Source organism: Oryzias melastigma, linkage group LG15, assembly GCF_002922805.2.
Source record: "Oryzias melastigma strain HK-1 linkage group LG15, ASM292280v2, whole genome shotgun sequence".
Taxonomy (NCBI): domain Eukaryota; kingdom Metazoa; phylum Chordata; class Actinopteri; order Beloniformes; family Adrianichthyidae; genus Oryzias; species Oryzias melastigma.
The window spans coordinates 4,994,686-5,019,042 of NC_050526.1; the positions used below are offsets into that span (position 1 = coordinate 4,994,686).

Genomic DNA, 24,357 nt, shown 5'->3' on the forward strand with positions numbered 1-24,357 from the left:
AAAAAATAGGTTTGAGAAATGCAAAAAATGTTATTTGGAATGGGTTTTTATCATGTCTATGTCATAACAGCAGTTCGGATAAATAAGGACAATAATAGACACTTCTACTGATAATCTGTACTAAAATTAGTAACAGCAAGGAACAAAAATAAAATTGTGAATGAATTAAAAAAGACTACACAAGGTAATTGGGATTTTGGAATGGAACATCCCTTAAGAAATGTATGTGTACAATATATATATATATATATATATATATATATACGTGTGTGTGTCAAACGTACATACATTCATACATATATACCTACTAGGTACGTACATACACATATATATACATACATATGTGTGTATAAATATATATATATATATATATATATGTACATACATATGTGTGTATAAATATATATATATGTACATACATACATATAAACATCATTTTCTTGACCGCTTTATCCCTTTTGGGCTCGCGGGGGTGGCGGAGCCTAACCTGGCTACTGATGGGCAAAGGCGGGGTTCACCCTTGATAGGTCGCCAGTTTGTCGCACGGCTATATATATACAGTATATATATATATATATATATATGTACATAGGTGCGTACATGTATCCATACATACATATAAACATACATACATACGTGCATATATATATATATATATATATATATATATATATATATATATATATATAAACGTATGTACATATATACATACATACATATTAACATACATGTATATATATAAACATATGTACATATATACATACATATATATTTATATATATTAGAATGATGAAAATTCCATTTCTATTTAGAGTTTTTTCATATTAGCTGATAGATGCTCTGATGATGAAAAAAATGCTGTGAACTTTCAAAGTTGTCCCGAAGCATTGTTCATGTTTTTCTTACAAGCCATCCTCTGCCAAGAAAAGCACTAAATGCTTGTTCTTGTCAGCAGCAAGTACCTGACAGATGGCATCAGACTGTTTCACAGCCCTTTCCACCATCCTCTGGCAGCAACACCATCATCGCCAGCCTGAGATAGATTCAGCTCATCTTTAAAATCGATCATAAAGAACGTACCTCTCCAGGCTTTCTTCTATATACACCTTATAATACAGTAATATGGAGAGAATAGTGAGAAATGTTTATTTTTGCAAATCAAACAAAATACAAAAGTTGTAATACAAAAGGAAATTCTGCTTTGGTAATAACTGTCTTTTGTGTTTGTAAAATGATCATCTTGAGGAATAAAACTTGTTACCAGCAACACTTCAAAAGAGGTTAAGTAAAAAAATGTTTGTGAGGATTTAAATACTTAATTTCAGATAATAAAAAAAGTCACCTTTAGATAATCCAACTGTTTAAAGTCCCACTCCTCTTGTGCTCAGTAGCTCTTTTAAATAGGATTATGGTGTTTTTAACTAAAAACAGTTTTTAGAACATGAGCATCAGCAGAGCATCAGATTCAACATTAGATTCAAATTTAAAATCAGATTAATCGGCTGCACACTGAAAAATCCCAAAGTTGAAACAACCCAAGTTATTTTTTATTTTATTTTTTTAACCCCACTTTAAGGTTAAAAAAAATACTTTTTTCTGGGTTATTTTTAAGGTGAACTCACACCAGACGTAATTTGCTTGCTCCTTGATTTGGGTTGGTTGCCGCGCAATCAGGGACTCAGATTTGGTTAAGTGATGTTTTCAGTGTCTCGATCAAAGCGTAGGATAAAAGATTCAAAGATTTTTGTCCTGAACTCCCCCCCAACCCCACTGGATTGTCCCAGTTACTGTTGAGCAAAGGCGGGATACACCCAAGTCTCCAGTCTGTTAGAGAGCCCAAAGGGCCGAAGCGATCAATCCCGCTATATGCTAACGGTGGACATTGTAACAACCGCGAGCTCCGCTATGCTGCCAGGCAGACGAAGTATCGCCACAAGTGCCGTCATAGAGAGTGTGATCGCCGCTTATGTTTTTATTTTCATTAAGACAATATAAAAATGTTGTGGTGAACTGGTGGCGCAGAGTAAGCCCGCTCACACTTCCCATCGTCCATCTATTTACATTCTCTCCTACAAGCTAAAAGCCCCTTAGACCCCCAACCTAACATTTACTGGTGCATGAAGGAATGTTGGAGTTATCCAGCTGTAGTTTTAAGCTAGATTCCAGCTCGGACATGGAAAACAAAGACGTACATGGATCTTTTTGTATCAGAATGGAGCGGACAAGTGAGATTTTGGCATATTTTCTATAGAATAAATAATTTGCCGCCTGCTCCTGAATTAACAATTTAAAATAAGATATACTTAGAAATGCAATTTTGAGCCTAATTTCCTTTAAACATGTCCTTCATCATCAGAAAAATCCCACAAGAACATGTTAAAAACACCAAAAATTTGGTATGGGTGGCAGTTCAGAGCTGCAGAAACATAGATGTGTTTGAAACTGTAACACAAACAACGAAAGCTGTCAGAAGGTTCTTAAAAAGACATGAATCATTCATTAAATCACACAATAAATAGCACAGGTTATCCCTATCATCAGTTAAAAGGACACCTCGAAAAAAGAAATGACTCCATTATCTGAACAGTAAAGCGGCAAAACAACTAGCAAAGGTCATCAAAGTAAGTTAGAAAATTGAGGAGATTGAAAGAGTAATAACATCCCCTGTGACAAAATTGCACTGTATTAATTCAGTGTGATCAGCTAGCCTGATTTCAGGTTTTGAAGCTCATTCATGCACAACGAGCAAAGAAGGAGAAAGATTCAGGAAGGTCTAAATGCAGAACATGGATGGGAATGCATGAATACTTTTTTATAAGGCAATGCCAAAAAAAAAATCCACCAACTTTCATTTTGGCAACAAGAATGAGCATTTATCCTCAATAAAAACTAGATTAACTCAACAAAAATGAACTAAGCTCAGATCTAACATTTCACAAGATTAAAATGAAAATCAGGGATTGTAGTTTTTTTTAAAAACAGAATTTTGTCAAAACAAAACCCTCTAACCGTCTTATGTCCATCCACAGCTGCATATTTTGGTATTTAACAGCGAAAGGGCTGAAATGAATTCATCTGAATCAAATGCCAGATCCACAAATAAGTGAACAGCGCTGCTTTCTGTCCCACCCATTAATAAGGTCATTTGTGACAGCCCCGGCAGCAGCAGTGTCCAGACTCCTGTGGCCGCAGCTGAAACCAGACTGACAATTACTTAAAATCTCATTATTAACTAGAAAGCATGTAGTCTGAATTTAAATGAGATTCTGCTATGACTCCAAAAAGAAGAAAACGGAAACTATGGATATGAACTGTTGCTTAGACACAACAAAGAGTCATTTATTATTATGTAATAAAAACAGAACTAATATCTTGATGTAATTCATTTTTGTGTGTAAGAAAAAAATCTGATATGAGTGAAGAGGGTGAACAGAAGAGTTGTACACCTTCATTTTTTTCACTTAATAATGTTATTTATATGGGTTTTAATTTCCTCCATTTTAAAAAGAAAACAAAAAAAATCTGCTTTTAAGAAATCCTTTATACCTTAAAAGTATATACCCATTTGCATTACATTTGCATTTCTGAGACATCTATCTCATTAGCGTGAACAATATTTTCCTTAAAAACCTATCTTGGTCGCCCTGTAGTTCATTATCATTCCACTAGAGGGCAGTAGAAGGACGCTTCCTGCTCATTTCAAGATGGCTGCCTCCATAAAATACCAGAACCACTTTTGGCGGGAAAAGTTTAGCTAGTTTTCAAATCTTTATGGTAAGAATAACTCGTCTATTGGTATTCTTTTTTTTTAATGACTACTTTTGTATTGAATACATTCGAAAATTGTTGATAATTAATTTTTTTATAAAATAGTTGATCAAATTTGAGCTAGTGGGTAAATAAAATACATTCTTTGGTCAACATTTTTGCATCTTAAATTTGTGAGCAAAAACCTACTATCCAACATATTTGTCACAAACGGCAGCTGAGGCGTTCGGATCCACGTGCAATAGTTTATTGGGAGAAGAAACAGGGTAAAGGGTGGTACTGGGTGCTGAGGGATCAGACAGGAGTGAGGACACACAGTGAGGAGTGGGACGAGGGCAGGTTAAATAATAAGGGACTGATGGGATAACTGAAAACAGGTGAGAGAAGTTCCAAGGTGAATGCTGGGGTGAAGTGAGGGGAGAGCTCCCTCTGGTGGCAGGAGGAGGGGGGCTCCAGGCCACCCTGACAATATTACAATTGATAATATCTCGAAATAAAACATTATTTTTCAATGTTTTTGTTTATTTTTTTATTATTATTAATTATGAATGTTTTTGCATTGGATGTAATGAAGATTTTTCTAAACCTAATTGCAGTAGATGAGGTAGAGGAGCACTAAGGAGCAGCACAAAAGACGTGGTGAATCATAGTCAGGAAATGTTTAACTTTGTTTATTATTGAAAGATTTTTGTTTTAATGTGTAATGTGTGTTGTCCATGATGTTTACTGTCAATTATTAATCCTAAAAACGTGTTCTCTTGTACAGTTTCTATTGGGAAACCATTTATGTTTTTTTTTTTGTTAAAAACTGTCTTTATGGTTACAAAATATCACAGTTTTAGCTTTATTTAAATTGAATTATAATTTGTTGCAATGTAGCCTTATTTAAATAATAGTTAGATCTTCATTCATAATTTTAAATGAATAATTTTCATCACTTGAAAAATAGTTTAAATAATTTAGTTACATTATAACTCAAATTAAATGTACAAGATAAATAATTTTGGTCCTAATACAGAGCCCTGAGGGACATCACATGGAATTTCAAGATTACTTGAAGTATATTGATTAATCCTTTTTTTAGATAACTTTTTATCCACTTCTACGCTAGTCTTTATTCCATATTGTTCTAATTTACCAAGTATTGCATTATCTATAGTATCAAATGCTTTTGTGAAGTCATTAAATATACGAGTTTGTTGTTTTTTTACAGCATCGATTACAGCCATTAGGCTAAATTAAATCTAATATTAAATCTAAGATTATATAATATTAGATTTGATTTTATCAAAGGATTTAAAGAAAATCATTTTTGTTATTTCTTTGAAGTAGTCGGTCCTCATGGCTTAAACAAAACCAGTTTTAATAGCTATTTGTAAGGAAAAACACAAGGTTACACAATTCTGCAAAGGTATAAATATAAATATCTATTTCAATTTGCAGTAAATCAGAATTTCACATGTTTATTATGTTGAGATATTTTTCCCAGGACTTGTTTTTGCTGCCTGTACAACTAAAAACAAGCATATTCGTGCAAAAATCTGTACTAGTGAACCTAAAAAAAGTTTGATTCCTGGAATAGTCTGTTTTTTTGTTTCTCGGGACACATGCCAAGGATATAATCATAGAACTATTAGCAGGTTAGCATTGATAAATTCATTACTGCTCACCTCCACATGTTGGACACCTGCTTTTGTGCATGTCTACGTCTTTGTTTCCTCTTTAAATAACTCGTGGATGGATGATATCCTCCGTATTGTGTGAGAGGCACCACTATGCTGCGCAGCATAAAATATTTACACGTGCCCAAGGCTGTTGCTTTGGTTTAATATTAGAAATTTTAGATGTGCATTACATCACTTATTGATGTACTATTCGCAAATGTAAGATAACACCTCTGCTTCAGAGTGCTCGGGTTCGTGCTTCCCAATAAGCTGCTTCTCTGTGCGTTGTAGACAAAATCGATTACTCCGCTATGCTGCGCCCGCCACCACTTGTCAGATTTCATTCCACCTTTAAACGAGCACCGTCCCTATTTTCACCTTGAATGTCCTGCATCAGCCGAGGTAAATGTTTAATTGCCCTCCTTTGTTGGATGCTCAGACTCTGACAGAGTGGCAGAGGCCTTAATAAGAATTTCATTTACTTTTCCACTTAATTATTATAATTCCAGTGCATCTTTGCCAATAATCACACAACTGTTGCTCACATCAGGTAGGTGGTCTGCATGTGCAAGCATTCAGCCTGTTGTTTCTCAATTGGAATTGCCAGTGCATGAATTTTTAAATTTAATCTTGTCAGTCAAATAATCCGTCTTCGTGTAAGACCTTCGTGTTCTGAGCTGCAGTTCTGGGGGCTTAACTTGAGTACTTTGCTGAACTTTTTATTCTGATTATAGTTCTTGGACATGTTCTCAGCATACAGTTTCATCAGAGGTCCACCAAGTGGGGTAGTAAGGACTGTAGAATAGCCATCTCGCCATCTCAGGGCCAAATGTAGTTTTAATAACAGAAAAAAATTGATATTTAGGGGAAATAGTCATATGGGTAGTTAAGGTCAAGAGGGTTAAAAATCAGAAAGTAGTAGGAGTAAAGAAATAAAGAGAAAAACTGTTTTTGTATCCATTTTTCAAGCAGTTTGTTAAATCGTTGCCGTATCTTTAGAATTTAAAAGCTTTATGCTGTATTTATACTGGACGCAAGTCCCACAATTTGCGTCAGTTCGGCTGCAGCACAATTTGAGTGTCACGATACGATTTGGGCGGCAGATCCGGTGGGTCAAGACTTTAAAAATTCAAAGTTTGACGAGGTTGACAGAGCGCATCAACCGTTCAGTGACTTGATCAGCGGGTAGAAAACAAATCTAATAGGGCAGTTTGATGCGAGGATTTTCGTCCTGAGCTAGATAGCTCTGCTGCGCAATGCGATTTGGGCGGTAGAGAAGGCACATCAAGACTTTAAAAATCTAAAGTTTTGCAAGTTTGACGCGACACATCAACCAATCAGTGACTTGATGAGCGGGTAGAAAACAAATCTAATAGGGCAGTTTGATACGAGGGTTTTCGTCCTTAACCTCCTGGAGCTCGCTAGCTCTTCTGTGCGATTTGAGCATCACAGCGCGATTATGGTGGTAGATGCGACACATCAAGTCTGTAAAAATCTGAAGTTTGGCACATCAACCAATCAGTGACTCGAACAGTGAGTTAAGAATAAATTAAGTATGGCAGCAATATGGTTTTTGTCCTAAATTTCCTAAAGCTCGAAAGCTCTGCCGCCCCCTGGAGCTCGCTACCTCTACCCATCCCCAGAGATCGCAAGCAATGCCGGACCCAGGAGCTCTCCCGGTCCTTGGAGCTCGCTAGCTCCGTGGAGCTCGTTAGCTCTGTGGAGTTCGCTAGCTCTCTGGGTCCTTGTAGCTCGCTAGCTCTGTGAATCTCGCTAGCTCTGTGGAGCGCGCTAGCTCTGCCGGTCCTTGGAGCTCGCAAGCAATGCCGGACCCAGGAGCTCGCTAGCTCTCCTGGTCCTTGGAGTTTGCTAGCTCTGTGAAGCTCGCAAGCTCTGCCGATCCCTGGAGCTCGCTAGCTCTTTGGATCTCACTAGCTCTGCCGGCCCCTGGGCAGTGAAGCTCACTATCCTGGCCCAATGGCTGGCCAGCAGACGGAGCTGTTGGGTGCTGTCATAGTGGACGCAATCGCTCCACCTCCGTGGGATTTTGACGTTTTTCTTATTTCCATTGATACAATAATAACAAGATCCTCCAGTTTTATTTTACTTGTCACCTCTCGGGTTAATCAAGTCATCAAACTATGCCACAGACTGGTGGACATTTAAAACGGCCAGGCGAAGCTTCTGCAGTAAATGGTCTCTGAATGATCTGGTGAAACCAGATACGGCGACATGCTTGCCAGCGCCGCTGAGGAGCTCTCCAAAACACATAAACTCAAGCTACTCGCTCAACATCATCCATGTTTTTAATAATGTAGCAACGAATGAAGTCCAGAAAAATTTTCAGATAGCTCCTCCCATATGCGGTCGAGGCCAAAGACATTTCAGGACATGTGTCAAGCAGTAAATTTGATGCGCAAATCGCATCCGGTGTGAATGCAGCTCTACATGTTATCACTGCTAAGTTTGATTAGTAACTAAATAAATCTGACAGAACAACAGCAAGGCTGCCTCATACTGTCTGAGTCGTAGAATCTAAATAAATAAATCATTAGGCAAAGAATTGTTAGCCACATGCTTGGAATGTGACTGTGCAGTCATCGTGGATATTAAACTGTGATTTTAATTTAACTTAACTTGCCTGTCTTTCTGGTCAGCACGTCTAATTGCACAATTAATCACTGCATTTCAATAAAGTTTTGCACATATGTGTCATGGAAACGTAGCGAGTGACATTACATGCATTTAGTTTTATGTTAATCATTGAGTTAAAATTATCTGTTTCCTCACTAATGTTTCCCTTAGTTATAAATTACAAAAATATACATATAACAGACCAGTTCCTGTCTAATTATTATTGTTTAATTCAGACAAGTTATTCACCAAATTTACTTTTTCGCCTGATTTCAGACACACTTCCTGTCTGGTTAGCCTGAACAAGCTCACTGTCTTCTCTGTTGGTCTGTTTTTGCATGTATTGTCCATATGAACTAATACTATTACGCTGATTGTTGCTAATATTAGAAAACATCACAATGTTCAGTGTTTCATTTCCTGCTGCAGTTTCAAACAATGTTGCCCTAGAAATACAGACATGCTGGACATTTGTATCACAGTCAAACGGATGAGGGTCCAAGATAGCATCTATGCTATATTTGAATAAATGTTTAAATTTAGTCTTTGCAGTTTATTTGGAGCCAATATTGGTAGGACATTGTTGCTAAAAATCCTCTTTAGAGTCAACATCTGCAAGCTTCTTTGAGTTACTGTTTTTTTAAAATACTAGCTTTAGTTAAACAATTTTCCTGCACATTTGTGGGGTGATTTAAAACTAATAGATGAGTTAAAAATGCATCAGAGCAAAGAGGAAGTAATGAGTTGTGTTTGAGGCATTACATCTTATTCAACTTTCATGTGTTTCTCTGAAATTAGGATTATTTTTGGTGGAAATTTTTTCATAACAGCAAAGAATATAAACATACATGAATACTTTAATGTTTAGCTGAGGGACGTAACAGTATTTTTAATGTAGTTAAAGACCCACTCCAATGAAAATAGTATTTTTTTGTGTTTTTAGCATGTTCTTTTAGCATTTTTTTCATAGTAGAGGACGTGTATAAAATATTTTACGATTAATATTTTACGATTTTTTGAGTATTTCGTAATTCAAATCACGTTGGATCAGAAAACCAGATGCTAGAAAATGCTCAGACTATTGACACAGCTACTGAAATGGGCGTGTCAAAGTCACCCCTCCCCCTGGCCCGCTCACACTTGGACACGATGAGCGCTCAACACTCGTGATTCTGACTCCAAACTGTACGACTGGATTGATCCAATATTGCTCGTTTTTATTTTTGTGCTGCTGATGTTAGCTCGAGGCTATGAGCTGGCACATAGCGCGCAACCAGAGTGACGGGGAGGGGGTCTTAAAAAACAACAAAGGCTTTTTGATTTTGGCTCAAAAGTTTTGGCTAAAATTTTTGAAAAATTAAAATAAACTTGTTTTATTCTTGAAAATATAGTCAAAATTCATCTGTATGCTACCCCCTACGGGTTGAAATAAGGTATTACATTTGAATTTCGTGATTGGTCGAACCATTTATGTCCCACCTCATTTCAGAAGTCCCACGTCTTGATCTGCAGCTCCAGGAATGATAACAGTCCTGCTCCCCAGCCCCACCCCTCGGACTGGATTTTCACATTTTGGGTGTGGGTGGAGTAATTCCTTTTTTGTGATTTTGTACAAACTCCCTTATTAATTAAACACACATTTTTCAAATAATTTAATAAATATTTATGGGTGGATTTCCTCTCAAACAGTTTTTATCTCAAAGCAAACACATGCTTCTTTATCAGCCAATTAAAAGATTTTCATTTGTAAAACAATGCTGTATTGTTCATAAAAAGCTTCAAGCAGACTATTAATTTAAGCAGATTAACACATGCTGGCTGTCATTTCTTTCCAGGATTTTTTTTTGCTTTTATTTTAAGTTTTTTAGGCTCCCTTAATTCATTCTGTACATTTTTAACCCTGTCCACATACTTAATGTACTCTGAGATCAATTGCACAGGAGTGAATGTGACACTGTGCTATTCGTATCGGCGTATGAATGAGGTGTTATGTGTTTGCGGCAGAGACAGCAGGAGCTCGCCGATAATAGAAGCAGCAGCCTGCACTCGGTGTCACAGGCGGCGGTGAGACGCTGCTGGCTGTTGAGCTCATTCAACGGCACTATGGGAGGTCTAAGATTCAAGGCCCAGGTGCAGCGCTCGGCTTCAAATGCCTTTCTGTCCTGGATGAAATATTGTCTGAGAGCAATCCCTCTCTAATACCGCCTGTGAAACCGCTGTGTTCTTACGTTTCTGTGTTAATGGAGTTTGTAAAAGTCTTAAAGACGAGGTTTTTACTCTTAAAACAAAAAGAACCCCCAACATTTTTGCTATTGTCCCACTTTACAAGATGACATTCATGAGATTTATCAAATGGGGAACGCATACAAACCAGAGGAATCTCAACATGTCGTGGTTGTGGTATGTCTTCAAGTGCTCATTGAGGTCAGGGCGCCCTAATTTGTGGAGTGTCACAGGAAATTGATATTAAATGCACTCTCTCATTCACAGAAAGCTGTTTAACCTTGCTAGCTCCGACACTGGTAGAGATGAACACAACTTTAGTTTATAGCGATCAAACAGATCGTCCTTAAATTTGGTTATAGGTCATGTGCTTCTTTAAAGGGGCCATACCATGCTTTTCTTTAGTCTTTCAGAGTAAACTATATCCATGATCATATATTACCTTTGGAACTTTAAAAAACAAATTATTTATGAAATATTAGTTATTTTTGCAAACTCTTTTCATACCTGGTAGTAAAATAACTCAATCTATGAGGCTCCACATTTTGCTCCTCATGTAGAGCCATGTCCCCAAAGTAAAAAACATTATTTTTTTTCAAAATATAGACATACATACTGTGTAGCTTTATACACAAAGTTTGGCACAGCCAGAATGTTGATGGCTAATGGGTTCATTTTGTGGTGAAATTCGGTCAAAAATGCAGACAACGCCAATGAACAATTCAAGATTTATTCAAATGATGAAAACATTGTTTTGATTAGCACTAGCTGTGAAAATGTATTTTCTCTCTGAAGCATCATCAATCTCCATATCAAAAATAATTTTTGCATTAATACACATTATTTTCCTGGAGACACGTTTCCGTCTGTACTCAATAATCGATGTTACAACCAGTTTTCCCAATTTGTCACTAGGGTTTTACACATGGAAATATTCTGCTCCCTTCCTCCACAAGGAAATAGTTTTCCCCATTCTTCACCAGGAAATAGTCTGATCCCTTTTTCACCAGGAAATAGTCTGATCCCCTCTTCAAACAGAAAATAGTCTTCTCCCTTTCTCCACCAGGAAGTAGTCTTCTCCCCTTCGCACCAGGAAATAGTCTGATCCCGTTCTCCATAGTCTGCTCCCTTTCCCCACCAGAAAATAGTTTGACACCTTACTCCCCCAGGAAATAGTCAGCTCCCTTTCCCACTAGGAAATAGTTAAATGCCTTTCTCTACCAGGAAATAGGACGGCTCCCTTTCTCGACCTGGAAATAGTTTTCCCCCCATTCTCCACCATGAAATAGTGTGATCCCCCTTTCACCAGGAAATAGTGTCATCCCCTTTTCACCAGGAAATAGTCTGATCCCGTTCTCCAAAGTCTGCCCCCATTCTCCACCAGAAAATAGTTTGACCCCTTTTTCCACCAGGAAGTAGTCTTCTCTCTTTCTCGCCCGTTTTTGAGAACACAGGTATTTAGAGGATTACTCAGAATTACAATTAAAAGCTCAAAAAGTGGATTGTTCGTGGTGTGGCCTCTAGAACTATTGATTTATTTTCACCACCACTAATTTCTTTTTTCTTCCTGTTTTTCTCTTTCTCCAGAATATGCCAGAACATAAAAATGAGCTCCAACAGTACAGACCTACTGGCTGCCAGCTCTTCACCACTGGAGGCCGGAACCTACCCACAATCCAATGCGCTCCATCAAGGAGAAATCAAAGGAGACCCCTGGTCCGCTTTAAATACCATTGATTATAATTCCAGTTTTGGGAGCAATCACTCTCTACAGAATACAACAGGAACGACACCGTTTGACCCCCTGGGTGGTCACCCCGTCTGGCAAGTGGTCCTCATTGTCCTGCTGACAGGGACCCTGTCACTGGTCACTATTATTGGCAACATTCTGGTCGTGGTGTCCTTTAAGGTGAACCGCCAGCTGAAGACAGTCAATAACTACTTTCTTTTGAGTTTAGCAGTAGCTGATCTGATAATAGGGATCATTTCCATGAACTTATACACTTCTTATCTTATTATGGGCTACTGGGCGTTGGGTAACTGGGCCTGTGACATCTGGCTGGCGATTGACTATGTTGCTAGCAATGCATCAGTCATGAACCTGTTGGTGATTAGCTTTGATCGCTACTTTTCAATCACGAGGCCTTTGACCTACCGAGCCAAGCGAACCACAAAGCGAGCCGGGATCATGATTGGCTTGGCCTGGTCCGTTTCTTTTGTACTTTGGGCCCCAGCTATACTGCTCTGGCAGTACTTTGTGGGCGAAAGGACGGTGCCCCCGAACGAGTGTTACATTCAGTTCTTCTCGGAGCCAATTACAACTTTCTGCACAGCCATGGCAGCTTTCTACCTACCTGTGACCATCATGAGCGTCCTCTACTGGCGGATTTACAAAGAGACACAGAACCGTTCCAAAGAGCTGGCTGGCTTGCAGGGTTCTGTGGGTCGTGGAGGGGTAGGGACGAGGGTTGGGAAGGTGGCGGGCGACAGAGCCCGTTTTGTGCATCAGACCGGAAGTTCTAGAAGTTGCAGTAGCTACGAGCTCACAAGGTTGTCCAAGAAAAAGAGCACGTGTCAAGAACTGGTTGGCCGCTTTCACTGCTGGCATGGGGTTCGCTCTTGGAGACCTGGGAGTATCCGTCAAGGGGACGGAGATCCAGACCAGAGCAGCAGTGACAGCTGGAACAACAACGACGCTGCCGTCTCTTTGGACCACTCCGGTTCCTCAGAAGAGGAAGACTGTACCGGGAAAGAGATGATTTCCCAGAGTCACGCCATCTTCTCCATTGTCCTAAGTCTACCCGGCATCAAGGCTGCAGTCAATTCTCAGCTCACGTCGTGCGAGGATTTGGATGGAGTCTCCGAAGAAGATCCTCTGAAAGGTGCTGAGCAAAACCCCGACAGCCTTTCGACTGTCACCCCAAACACTACCACTGCTAACAGAAGTGAGGGAACAACTGAAAACAGCTACCACCAACAGTTCTGCTCACGCCAGAGTCCGTCCTTGTCTAAAATCCAGTCTAACTCCAACCAAGGATTTCTGGCAACAACCCCCACTGCTGCATCTGAAAACACCACCACTCCCAACACAGCTTCCAAGTCTCCCACTGTCCCGATCTCCTTCAAAGACGCTGCTCTGGCGAAGCGCTTTGCGGCCCGGGCTCGGACTCAAATCACCAAGAGGAAGCGCATGTCCTTACTGAAGGAGAAAAAAGCAGCTCAGACTCTCAGCGCTATCCTCTTAGCGTTCATCATCACGTGGACCCCTTACAACATCATGGTGCTCATCAACGCCTTTTGTGAGGTTTGCATCCCGGACACCCTGTGGGCCGTGGGGTACTGGTTGTGCTACGTCAACAGTACAGTCAACCCCATGTGCTATGCGTTGTGCAACAAGACTTTCCGCACAACCTTTAAGATGATCTTGTTGTGCCGCTGGGACCAGAAAAAGAGGAGGAAGCAACAGTTTCAGCAGAGACAATCTGTGGTTTTTCACAGGAGGATTCCCCGAGATTCAACGTAAAGGACGGACTATCTCGATGTTTGATTGAATAAAGAATTAAACACAGGACCTGGAAAGGAACGCTGTTTCTTAGAGATCCGTTTTGTCCTTTTTTGTGCTGTTATGTTCAGCGACAGCAGCAAAATGTGGCGATCTCACAGTCTGTTTGTTTCGGTGCATCCATTCAAGGAAAGATGTGTGTGAAGGTTAACCGGAGACGAAGTGTAGAGATGAAAAAAACCTTGTGTTGGTTCTCCTTGTGGAGCTCCTTCACTATTTTCATGCTACTACACCTGAAAGTGGAAATGAACTGAAGGGAAAATAAAAGAAAAGGGCTTTTTTAAAGGAGAAAAACGAAAGTGCAACTGACACAAATAGAAAATGTGTCTGCGTAACAAGGTCAGGGAATCACATTTGTTGTAATTTTCTACCGTCGGGTACCCTAGATTTGTAATGTACAGGATGGTTTTAGCATTTCAAACAAATGAAATGTGTCTGTGATGTTTCCCTCGAGGTTGGTGTTCACAGGCTTCTACATTTGACTGGCATGTGTTTTTATCCGAACCTCAGTGAATTACCTTTCAGCATGGCTATAGCTTTACTGTGTCTAATGAGACTTTATGAAATGGTGTTCTCCTACTTCTACCTGTTATTTTTGTGACATTTCTCTGTTTTCTAAGTGATTCAGAAACATTGAGCCAGTCAAAAAAAAGGATATTTTGATTAAATTAAATGATTAATGAATATTATGTGTGGCACCACAGTCAGTGATCTGCTGTTGTGTTCAATGTGATTGTTGTGATTTGTATGGTGGAGACAATAAGTACATTGGCTGTTTTTTTTTTTTTTTTTTGGTACTTGCAGTTTTCAGTTAAAGTAATGATGATACTTTTTTATGTACATTTGGATATTTCTGACTTGATTCACACTGGCTAAATTGCACTCCATTTATTCAACAGTTTCTCGTCACATTTCACTCAAAAGTTGCTCAGCTTTGGCATTTCTTCACTGGTACTTTTGTTTATACAGTGGAGCAACAGTGACCTCTAGTGGTCAAGAGAAGGAAGCACTTGCACTGCAATGGCAACTTGTTTCTTTACAGTAAATTGATGTCAGGTTTGACCTAAATTTAAGCCCTAGAATCTTTACAGATAATATATTTGTTTTTTTTCTCTTTATTATTTTTTTTCTGGAACAGCTAAACCCGTATATGTGGTTGTCATGACAACCAAAATAATTATCTTACTTTAATTATTATTGTTTGTAATGCACATTATGTTTATCTAAAGCAAGTGGCTTTTGCAGTATTTGCTACACTTTTTTTACTATTATATTGAGCAAAAGGTCATGGAAATACGATGTAAAGTGTATTAATAAATGAAAAGGTTTATGATGGTGGATGCAGAGGTCATGGATGGACTGTCACTGATGTATTTAAAAAAAAAACAACAAAAACGTGTCTTTTTTGTGAGATATTTTGCCTGCTCTGAACACAGTGTGATGATCCAATGTCACAAAACATGAACTATAAATCGTGATTTCTTTTTTAAAGTTTTCTTTTTAATGTTTTGAATGTAAACTACGAAAATGTTGAATATTTTTTGCCCATATGTCAGTCATACATTTATTTTAAGACAATAATAAAAAACAAAGAACATTTTTTTGTCTCAAATGTCACAAATTTATTTAAACATTTTAATTTATTCGAAGATAATTTAGTATAATGATAATATTTGGTAAAATAAAATAAAAAAAATGCTGAAGTACACATTTTAAAACTTTTTTTTGGTTTCAGATAGTTGTTTTAGGTAGTATTTTATTGTAAAAAATGATTTTTTCCTTTATTTTCTTTTCCACTTCACTTTAAAATGTGAATGTGGAGGAAAAAAGCCAAATTTTACATTAAATTTTCTTCTTTTAATAAGCTTTAAAGGTGTTTTAACGTTGTTTTTTTAATATTCAGATTTTAAAATCTGTTAAACTTTGATAAAATCGATTTTTTTTCTGCATCTAACAGATTAACTCTATAATATTTGAGTATTTGTGCCGTTCTTTTTCTTCATGTGGTTCTGCAGTCACTGCTGTCGTGCTGAGAATCCGCAGCTGAAACTCTTTGACAAATTAGATCGGAGGGCTGAACTTAGATGACACCAGCATGAATCCCGCTTGAAGTTGAACATTTTTTTCTACCCTGAAATTGCAAAGTTTAGAGTGTTTTGCTTAAGTTCTGCTCCAGCTGTTCACCTCAACTCCTGTTGCAAAAAGACAAAGGTGTTCTGAATGAATAAGTAGTTTCCACGTTTGCTGGTTCCCGTGATGAAGCTGGAGAGGGGAGTCTTGCAGAACTAAAGAGAAGATGAACATGTGATGAGGGAAATACCAGCTTCATGTGACCCATGGCTCAGGAGCTGCTCCCAGGAGAAGACAAACACCCGTTTGTGTTGTTTTCCTCAGTCAGCCTAAAAGCAGTGAGAGGAATCCACCAGTCAGGCAAGTACAGCACATTTTATATCTTAGAAAAGGAGCTAGACTAGTGGTTTTTCCAGCAAATTTAACGTAAAATAGAAGAATTCTTATAAATTTGTGATATATTCTTTCTTTAGGGAGGTGTATGGTAATTGTAGAAGGTGATTGATGAGTAAAAGAAGGAAAAACAAGCACAAGCTTTTAGAGTTTTAACCTAACAAAGATATTTAAAGCTATATGTTTTAATTCATGATTCCTTTTAGTTTAAGATATATTGTTTTTTAAAGTATTTTTAACAATTGAACTCTGTAAACTCGCTCAATTAAACATTTTATTGCTTTATTTGATTCAGATATTTTTATGTTTGTATTATTTCTAGTTTTTATTAGTTTTTTTCCTCTCCTATTACAATAAAATGACTTGTTACAATGCGCTGGAACAGACAAAAAACTCAATAGTTCCTAGTTACACGAAGTGTAAAACAAATGAAAAGTTTCCAAAAAGGAAAAATGAACCTGAAAGTTCTGCTGCACATCTTGATTTTGGAAATAAATTGTCAAGAAATTCTGACAGTTAAAGATTCAAATGGAAAAAAAAAATTTTTTTCTTAATTTTTAACAAAAAAAGTTTTAGTGAAATAGTTATTTCTCTGGATACATTTTCCGTCTTGAATCTTGATGCTCTTTTTATGTGATTGTAAAAGCTGGTATTTAATAAATTACACTGCAAAAAGTGAAACAATTCACAAAATCTCTGTAATTTGTTACATTTAATATTAATATTTTTTATTAAATTACATTTTTGAGTTGAGTAATCCATCAGTTCAAATTCAAACGTCAACAAGTCAGCATTAGTTCTGTTTTAGCGTCTTATTCCAGCGGTAAACTCTTCACTTCCGGATAGAAAAGGGCCGAAGATGAAAGGAAGTCAAACATTAATTGACTTTTGCATCAGTTTTGTCTGTTTGCCTCTTTTATATCTCCAGTGATTTCTTGGATATCTTCATAACATGTCAAAAACATGATGTCATATCTACTTAAAACAATAAGAAAACATGTTTCTCAATTCTTTGATGTTTAGATTCGAATAGTTTAGTTTTTTTGTTATCACCAGCATTCTTTAAACGATTATCTGAGTTGTGGTGCTTAGAAAAAAAAATTAAAAATACAGGTTTACTGTACTGCACCAGAGTTTTGCAATAAATAAAAATATTGATACTGACAAATTATTGAGATGTTCAGAGTGAAAACTAAATGACAGTTCTGAGAAGGAAACAGATAAATAGAATGAATGTTTTCATCTCTTTTTTCTGTAAAAGAAAACAACCAAAGGAGTATATTGGTAAAAAATAATTAAAACATATAAAAACTTTAAGAAAATACATTTATAACTTTTAGACTGTGCTAATAAAATGTTTGTCTTATAAAAGACTTTCCACCTAAAGCTCATTGGTTAAAAAGACGAGGAAAAAACGCTAAGAAGTTTTATAGAAATAATAAAACATTTTATTTATATAGTGTATTTTTTGGCACTCAAAGTTGCCTCACAGTACATAAAATAAATAAACATTAATAAAATTATGTAATACTAGAGGCTGAAGTGTTTCGTTGTTTTAGTTACATTTAAGAAAATCTGAATGACAAGAAAAATGGGAAACAAGGGAAAATATTTAAAAGGTGTGTGACCGAAAAGAAAAGAAATATTACCCAAAATATTAATAATTCTCTTGATTTTTTTTTTTTGCTTACTATCAGCAAAATCTAAACTTTTTTATATTTATTAATTTATTTAATCACCTATTTATTCATTTTTTTCCAATCAGCAAAAAAGAAATACAATTTTTGCTTACCAGGAAAAATTAAATCTGTTTGCTTGTTTATGTTTAAAACCAAAACGGAATCACTTTTTTTTTGTTTTGTTTAGTAACAGCAAATCTAAAATTAACTGTTTGTTAAAACAAAATATCATAATTTGTTGTTTCCTATCACTAAAAACTGATTCACTGATTAATTTGTTGTTGTTTTTGTTTACAAGCAGCAAAAATGAAATCAATTTTTTGTTGGATTTCAGAAAAACTTAAATCCCCTCACTTGTTTATTTATTAGCAAAAACAAAATATTTATTTTATGTTTACCAACAGCAAAAAATAAATGTTTGTTTTTTTTATTCCTATTAGCAAAAACCAAATCACTGATACATGTTTTTGTTTACAACCAGCAAAAACAAAATCTTTTATTTTTGTTTATTATCAGGAAAAATTAAATATTTTTGTCTGTTTATTTATTCACAAAAAGCAAAATCACCGTTTTTGTTTACTAGGAGCAAAAACATTTGTTTGTTTTTCCTATTAGCAAATTCCAAATCACATATTTTGTTGTGTTTACTATGAGCAAAAGCTAAATTTTATTTGTTTGTTTTTATTTATATACTTTTTTATTTATTCCGAAAAGTAAAATCTAAATCACCATTATTTTTGTTTAGTAACAGCTTAAAACTAAATGTATTTGTTTGTTTTTCCTATTGGCAAAAATCAAATCAGATTTTTTTCTTTTTTTTTGTTTACAAATAGCAAAATCTAAAACTAATTGTATTTATTTATTCATTTATACATTATATTATTGGAAAAGTGTGCATACCACCTTTGCATCGCTCTGGCATCCGCATCAGATTTGTCTAAATATTGTTACAGAAATGTTCTTAACTATTATAAATATGAGGGAAATGTCAAAGAAGTCATGAAATCTCTGCTTCATTCATGCCTTCACAGGTTCTCTCTCTTCCTGTTGAACTCACAGCAGACGTCATGCACACCATCAAAACCGTTGAGACACAAGTTCCCTTTCTCAAGGAAAGTTTCTTCACCACCACCTTCAAAGGTCGGAGGAAGAGCAGCGTCACCCACATCCTCCACAAACAGCAGCACTCCCTCATCAACCAGCAGCACTGCATTTTGGAGCACCAGCAGCACAGTCCCAAACACTTCCAACCCAGTCACGATGAGGCGGGGACGAAAACCCCCGAACGCCAGCGCCTGGCTCGCTCCATCAGCAGTCCGTTATGCAAGACGCCCGAGCTCGCACGAGCAGACGGGGATAGAAAGGAGGGGCAAAGGGAGAGGAAGGATCAGAGAGCGAGCGAGACCGTGCGTGGGAGGGGGGGTGAGCCTGCTGCTGTCAGTGCCAGTCTCGTCCTCCTTTCATCATCAGCATCAGCAGTGCTGGGGGAGCCTGCATCCTCCTCACAGTTGCCATTAACTGCGCTGGGCAGACAGCAGGGATTAGCCATCAGTGGGAGAGCTCTGACCAACCACGAGGCATCAGCCCGAGAGGAGTCCCAGCATGCTCCACCTCGCTACCAACAGCACGGCCTCCTAGCTAAGGGTGTTCGACTGCTCAGGAACATGGGGAACCAGGATACCAAGCACAAAAAGGGAGCAGGAAGTGGCGGAACAGCAGGGGATGCGTCCTGTGACGGCGAGGCTGACGAGAGAGAGCTGGACAAACAATCTAAGAAGTCCCAAAGTAAGACAAGCAAAGCAGGAGGGGAACCCAACGGGAAAAAGAAAGCAAAATCCGAGTCAAAGGGTTCAGTCTTTTCTGGAATGAAGATCAGGAAGAGTCTATCCAGGGTGAAAGTACCCACAAAGGACGACATGATGGAGGACAAGAAACAAGTTGGCACGAGGGAGCTGAAGTCCGGAGCAGAATCGAGCTATCCGGCAGATGAGACGTTCATGCTTTCCGACGAGGGGGATGTAAGCCTGTTACGGGACGACAATCACGAGTCTGTGGAGGACTTTGGCCGGAAGATAAGCTCCGAGTCGGACGCTGACCTGTACAGTTTTCACTCGGCAGCAGCTGAAACCGAGGACCTGCTCTCTGACATTCAGCAGGCCATTCAGAACCAGTGTGACAGGGGAATAGGAACAGTGCCCAGAAGTCTAACGAGCGAGACCTCTGAAGTCCCTGACACAAAGCCCCCTCAGCTCTTTAACCTAGACACGACGGGGTTCTCCTTTCCCGCCGGCACTGAAAGTTTCGATCAACAGTTGCAGGAGAAAAAAGACGAGACAACAAGACATTCATCCGGTGAGAGCAGTCTCCTGTCCTCAGCTTTGAACACAGAGAGAAGTAGTGACAGCCTTTTCCCAAAGACGAACAGCACCTACAGCTTCCAAGACACGACTGTCACCACGTCCTATGAGAGTGCCGAAGACGACCTGGAGAGTCCGGTAGAACAACCACACCATAGTCATGGCAATCCCGCCTCCCAGAGCAGAAACGTATGTGTGCCTTCTGTCCATTTAGACCCCGTTTTTTCAGGACCAATCGGGACGCACAAGAGTCTAAGCACCATGGACCTTTCCATTGATAGGGAGGAAGGGGAAAGTGGGAAACGGGACTTCCTGTCCCTCTCAAGGAGAAAAAGTAGCATGTCTATAAGCCACCTGATGCCCGACAGTCCTCCTGTTTCTGACTTGAGACGAACTTCTGCCACTTCCCCCTCCACTGTCAAGCTCTACCCCCCAGTCCACCCCTCTTATGTTAAGACGACAACCAGGCAGCTCACCTCTCCTGTCGGTTCCCCCCTCACCAGCCCCAATGTGCCCAGGAAAACCGACGCCACCGCTGCTTCGTTAAGCTCCAGCAAAGCTGAGGCGTTGGCGAAACGAAAGCAGCGTTCATGCTCCATAGATGGGCCCCACAGCATCTTTGCTGACTGGTCTTCAGAAGCTGATGACCTGGCAGGACTTCAGCCTAAAGTCCCAGAGATAGAATCAAAAGAGAAGAGTAACACCAGTGGAAGTTACTGGACGCTAGGCTCCAAGAGAACACAGTACGGGCGGAAGACGTCCAACTCGTCTGCACCCTACCTGGATGTGTTTTCCGGTGAGTCATGTGAAACACTTCATTCAACTTCTGAAGTTTTTTTGGTGTTCTTTATGCTGTTTTGGAGTTTAGCTAATATTTTAGCAACATGCTAACACTTTGAATTAGCCTAAAAACTCCAGTGGACAATAAATTAGCCAGAGTTTAACTTCAATTCTAGCGACAGGCTAACATTTTTGACTAATTTAGTTTACTGAGGAATTTTAGGCCATTTTGCAGTTCAAACTGGTATTTGTGCTATCCTAGGTATGTTGACAAAGTGGGTCATCTGGACCCCACAACACAGTGCGCTCAACTTTTTTTTTTTTCCCCCCAATGATTTGGGATTTTCACTGGTATTCATGGCAAACATGAAATCCTGTCCACCTTCATCCACATTTGTCATGGGATGGATAACACATCAATGTAAGGCTAGGGTCATCTGGACCCTATAAGATGGAACAAGGGTTAAGCTGTCAATGATTTTATATAATCCTCTGCTCCCCTTTATTACAAGGTTTTGTTTTAGTGGCTCCAACATAATCGTAACATATTACAAATTATCATTAGGTGAGGGCGATGCTAGGAATTTGGGTATTGATCCGATACCAAGTAATTACAGGGATAGTATCATCGATACGATACAATACTGTTTTTCTTTAATTGTTGTACTAAGGAAAATTTCCAGAAATATAATTTCTTTTCATTAGTTAACGCTTGTGCTACCCTAGGTATGTTTACATTAAAAGTGGGGTCATCTGGACCCCACAAGACAAAGCACTTAACTTTTTTTTTTGTTTGTTTTTTTTTTTTTTTAAGGATTTTTTTTATCTTCACTAATGTCCATGACAGGAATAAAATTCTGTCCACTTTTGTCATGGGAGGGATCACACATAAATTTAAAGGTGGGGTCATCTGGACCCAATAAGAAATACTTTTTTTGTTTTTTTTGTTGTTAATTAAATGTATAATAAAGCACAGAAAGAGACTTTTGGCAAATAATAGAACATGAAATATAGAACATGTATATTAATAATTGCATAATACCATTATTATAATAATTATGATAATTATTATAATTATAACTAGTGCAAAAAAATGTATAACCCTATATTTTTTTTTAAATAAAAGCAGCAATAAAATATAAAAGTCTCTACTGAATAAAATTGTAATGAATGAGATATAAACAACAACAACAAAGATCCCGACATTGCATGTAAATATGACTCTTTAATGACTTTGGACTCTTCAATGAGGCAGAGAAGTGATGGATCTGGTGCGCTGTTTACACAGACGAATGATGTTGCCAGATTGGGCAGTTACCTGCACAAATTGGGCTGTTTTTGCCCAATCTGGCAACGCTGCAGAGAGATAGAGGCTGCGCTTCCCTGATTTGTGTATGTAAACTCAAGCTCTTTACTGTAGGTATTAAAGAAAAATGACATTGAAAGTATCGATCTCATCACGGTAGTATCGATACTTCACCTTGATATCGATACTCGGATCAATACACTTACCCCTAATAATCATTGTAACTGTTAATTTAACTTCTAGTGACTTTTAAATTGCACAATCCAAATTTGAATTTTAAATTTAGCTACAAAGCTCGATAATGTTGACGCCATGATTGAAAATGTTGACTGTATTATGTTCAGATTTCACCTTTTGGCTTATGCGTATACTTTTATAGCACTTTTCTTCCTTCTTTGAAGGCCCAAAGTGCTTTACAGTCACAGTCCCATTCACACACCGATCTGCTGCCGAACACTGGCGTCTACTAATTAGAGGCAAGGTGGGGTCGACACATGGGCGGGGAAGGCGGGAAATGACCCTCGACCTTCCGATCAGAGGTCAACTACCCACGGTCGGCCTTTTCAGGAGTTGCCACGCTAAATCAGCTATCACCAATTCGCACATTTGTTTTGGCAGATATGCCCTTCCTGGCTCAACCCTGTATGAGATCTGGGCTAGGGACCGGCACGGGAGGACTTGTGGCTGCATAGGCAGTGAAGGGTTTTGCTCAAGGATCCACACTGGATTATTGGGAATTGAACCCTGATTTCCAAGGTGCCCCTCCTGCACTTAACCAATGCGTTCAGAGTGTACACCTCTCTATATTATACAATAAAACAGTACAAATACTCTAGTTTGGTTTTCTTAAGTTATTTAAATCAAATCCATATTCTGAATTAAAGACTGCTACATAAACATTTGCCAGAATGTGGACATATTAAGAACAACCATCCACACGAAAGATGCTTTATTTAAAAGTATAATTTAGAATATTTTAGCACACTAACCTCTTATTTGTGGGAGGCACACATGGTCTCTGATTCATCCTCTGGAAGTTGGAATTTGTGCAGAAATATATTTTCCAGTTGAGGGTTCATCCCTTTTTTTCCCCCCTACATCCCCTTAAGAAGAAGGAAAATCTGTGTCACTCACGATCGATTCAGATTATGATCAGAAACACTAAATATTATCATCCCTATGTAGATATGTAAAGTATATTCATATTCAGCTGCTGTGTTTTGAACATGGTGAGCATTAAATAAAGTCTGACAGCTCCTACTGCTGTGTGTTGTTTACGCTGACGGGAGCTCAGCTGTCATCTAAGGGTTGTCTGAGTTCATAAATCAGACAAAAGCCACAGTGCCCCCCCACCCCTTATATTACTGTCTATTTTAAGAAGTACACAAATACCTACACAGTGGACACCAATTAACCCAAGTGACTGATTGAGAAACAACCAATTTATGACAGATTTCATCATGTAAACCCATGTTTGAGCAAATACCAGTTTGTTTGTATCAATTTAAGTGGAAGGACTGAAGGTCAGATGGTTTTAAGGACTCTACATAAAATATCTGATGTATTTCCTTTAAATAAATAAAGAAGAAACTGGTAATTATTTCAAATACTTTTTTATTGCCTATTTTTTTTTCTAGTAAAAATAGTCTGGTATACTGAAGTCTGCCCACAGGATAGTCATGGGACTTTGATAATTGGTTGGGTGTTGTCCTTAGCTGACAACAAGAAAAAGGGGGAAAAATACCAAATGATCCAACACTTGGGCTTCTTCTTTTTACTTTTATCCATCCGTCCACTTTCTGAACCCACTTGTATCCCTTTATGAGGTTCATGGGGCTGCCGAAGCCCCTAGACACAGTTACACCAAGGGATAACTTGGAGTAATCAATCTATCTATGAAGCATGCTTTTGGGAAAAAGCA

The 24,357-nt window shown here is 38.2% G+C and overlaps 2 protein-coding genes across 2 annotated transcripts in view; both read left to right on the forward strand.

Annotated features, from left to right (window-relative positions):
* chrm3a (cholinergic receptor, muscarinic 3a) overlaps nt 1-15,448 on the forward strand; it is a 140,271-nt gene extending 124,823 nt beyond the window's left edge. Inside the window, exon 3 of the mRNA XM_024297942.2 lies at nt 11,877-15,448. Within this exon, the coding sequence (XP_024153710.1) occupies nt 11,896-13,812 (1,917 nt within the window). The 5' untranslated portion in view covers nt 11,877-11,895 and the 3' untranslated portion in view covers nt 13,813-15,448. The remainder of the gene's footprint in view (nt 1-11,876) is intronic.
* Nucleotides 15,449-15,872: 424 nt separating this feature from the next.
* The window catches only part of LOC112162177 (formin-2), a gene marked incomplete at its 3' end in the record, with an annotated part of 19,073 nt that continues 10,588 nt past the window's right edge, over nt 15,873-24,357 (forward strand). The window contains 2 exon segments of the mRNA XM_024297885.2: nt 15,873-16,281; nt 19,025-21,146. Of these exon segments, the coding sequence (XP_024153653.1) occupies nt 19,061-21,146 (2,086 nt within the window).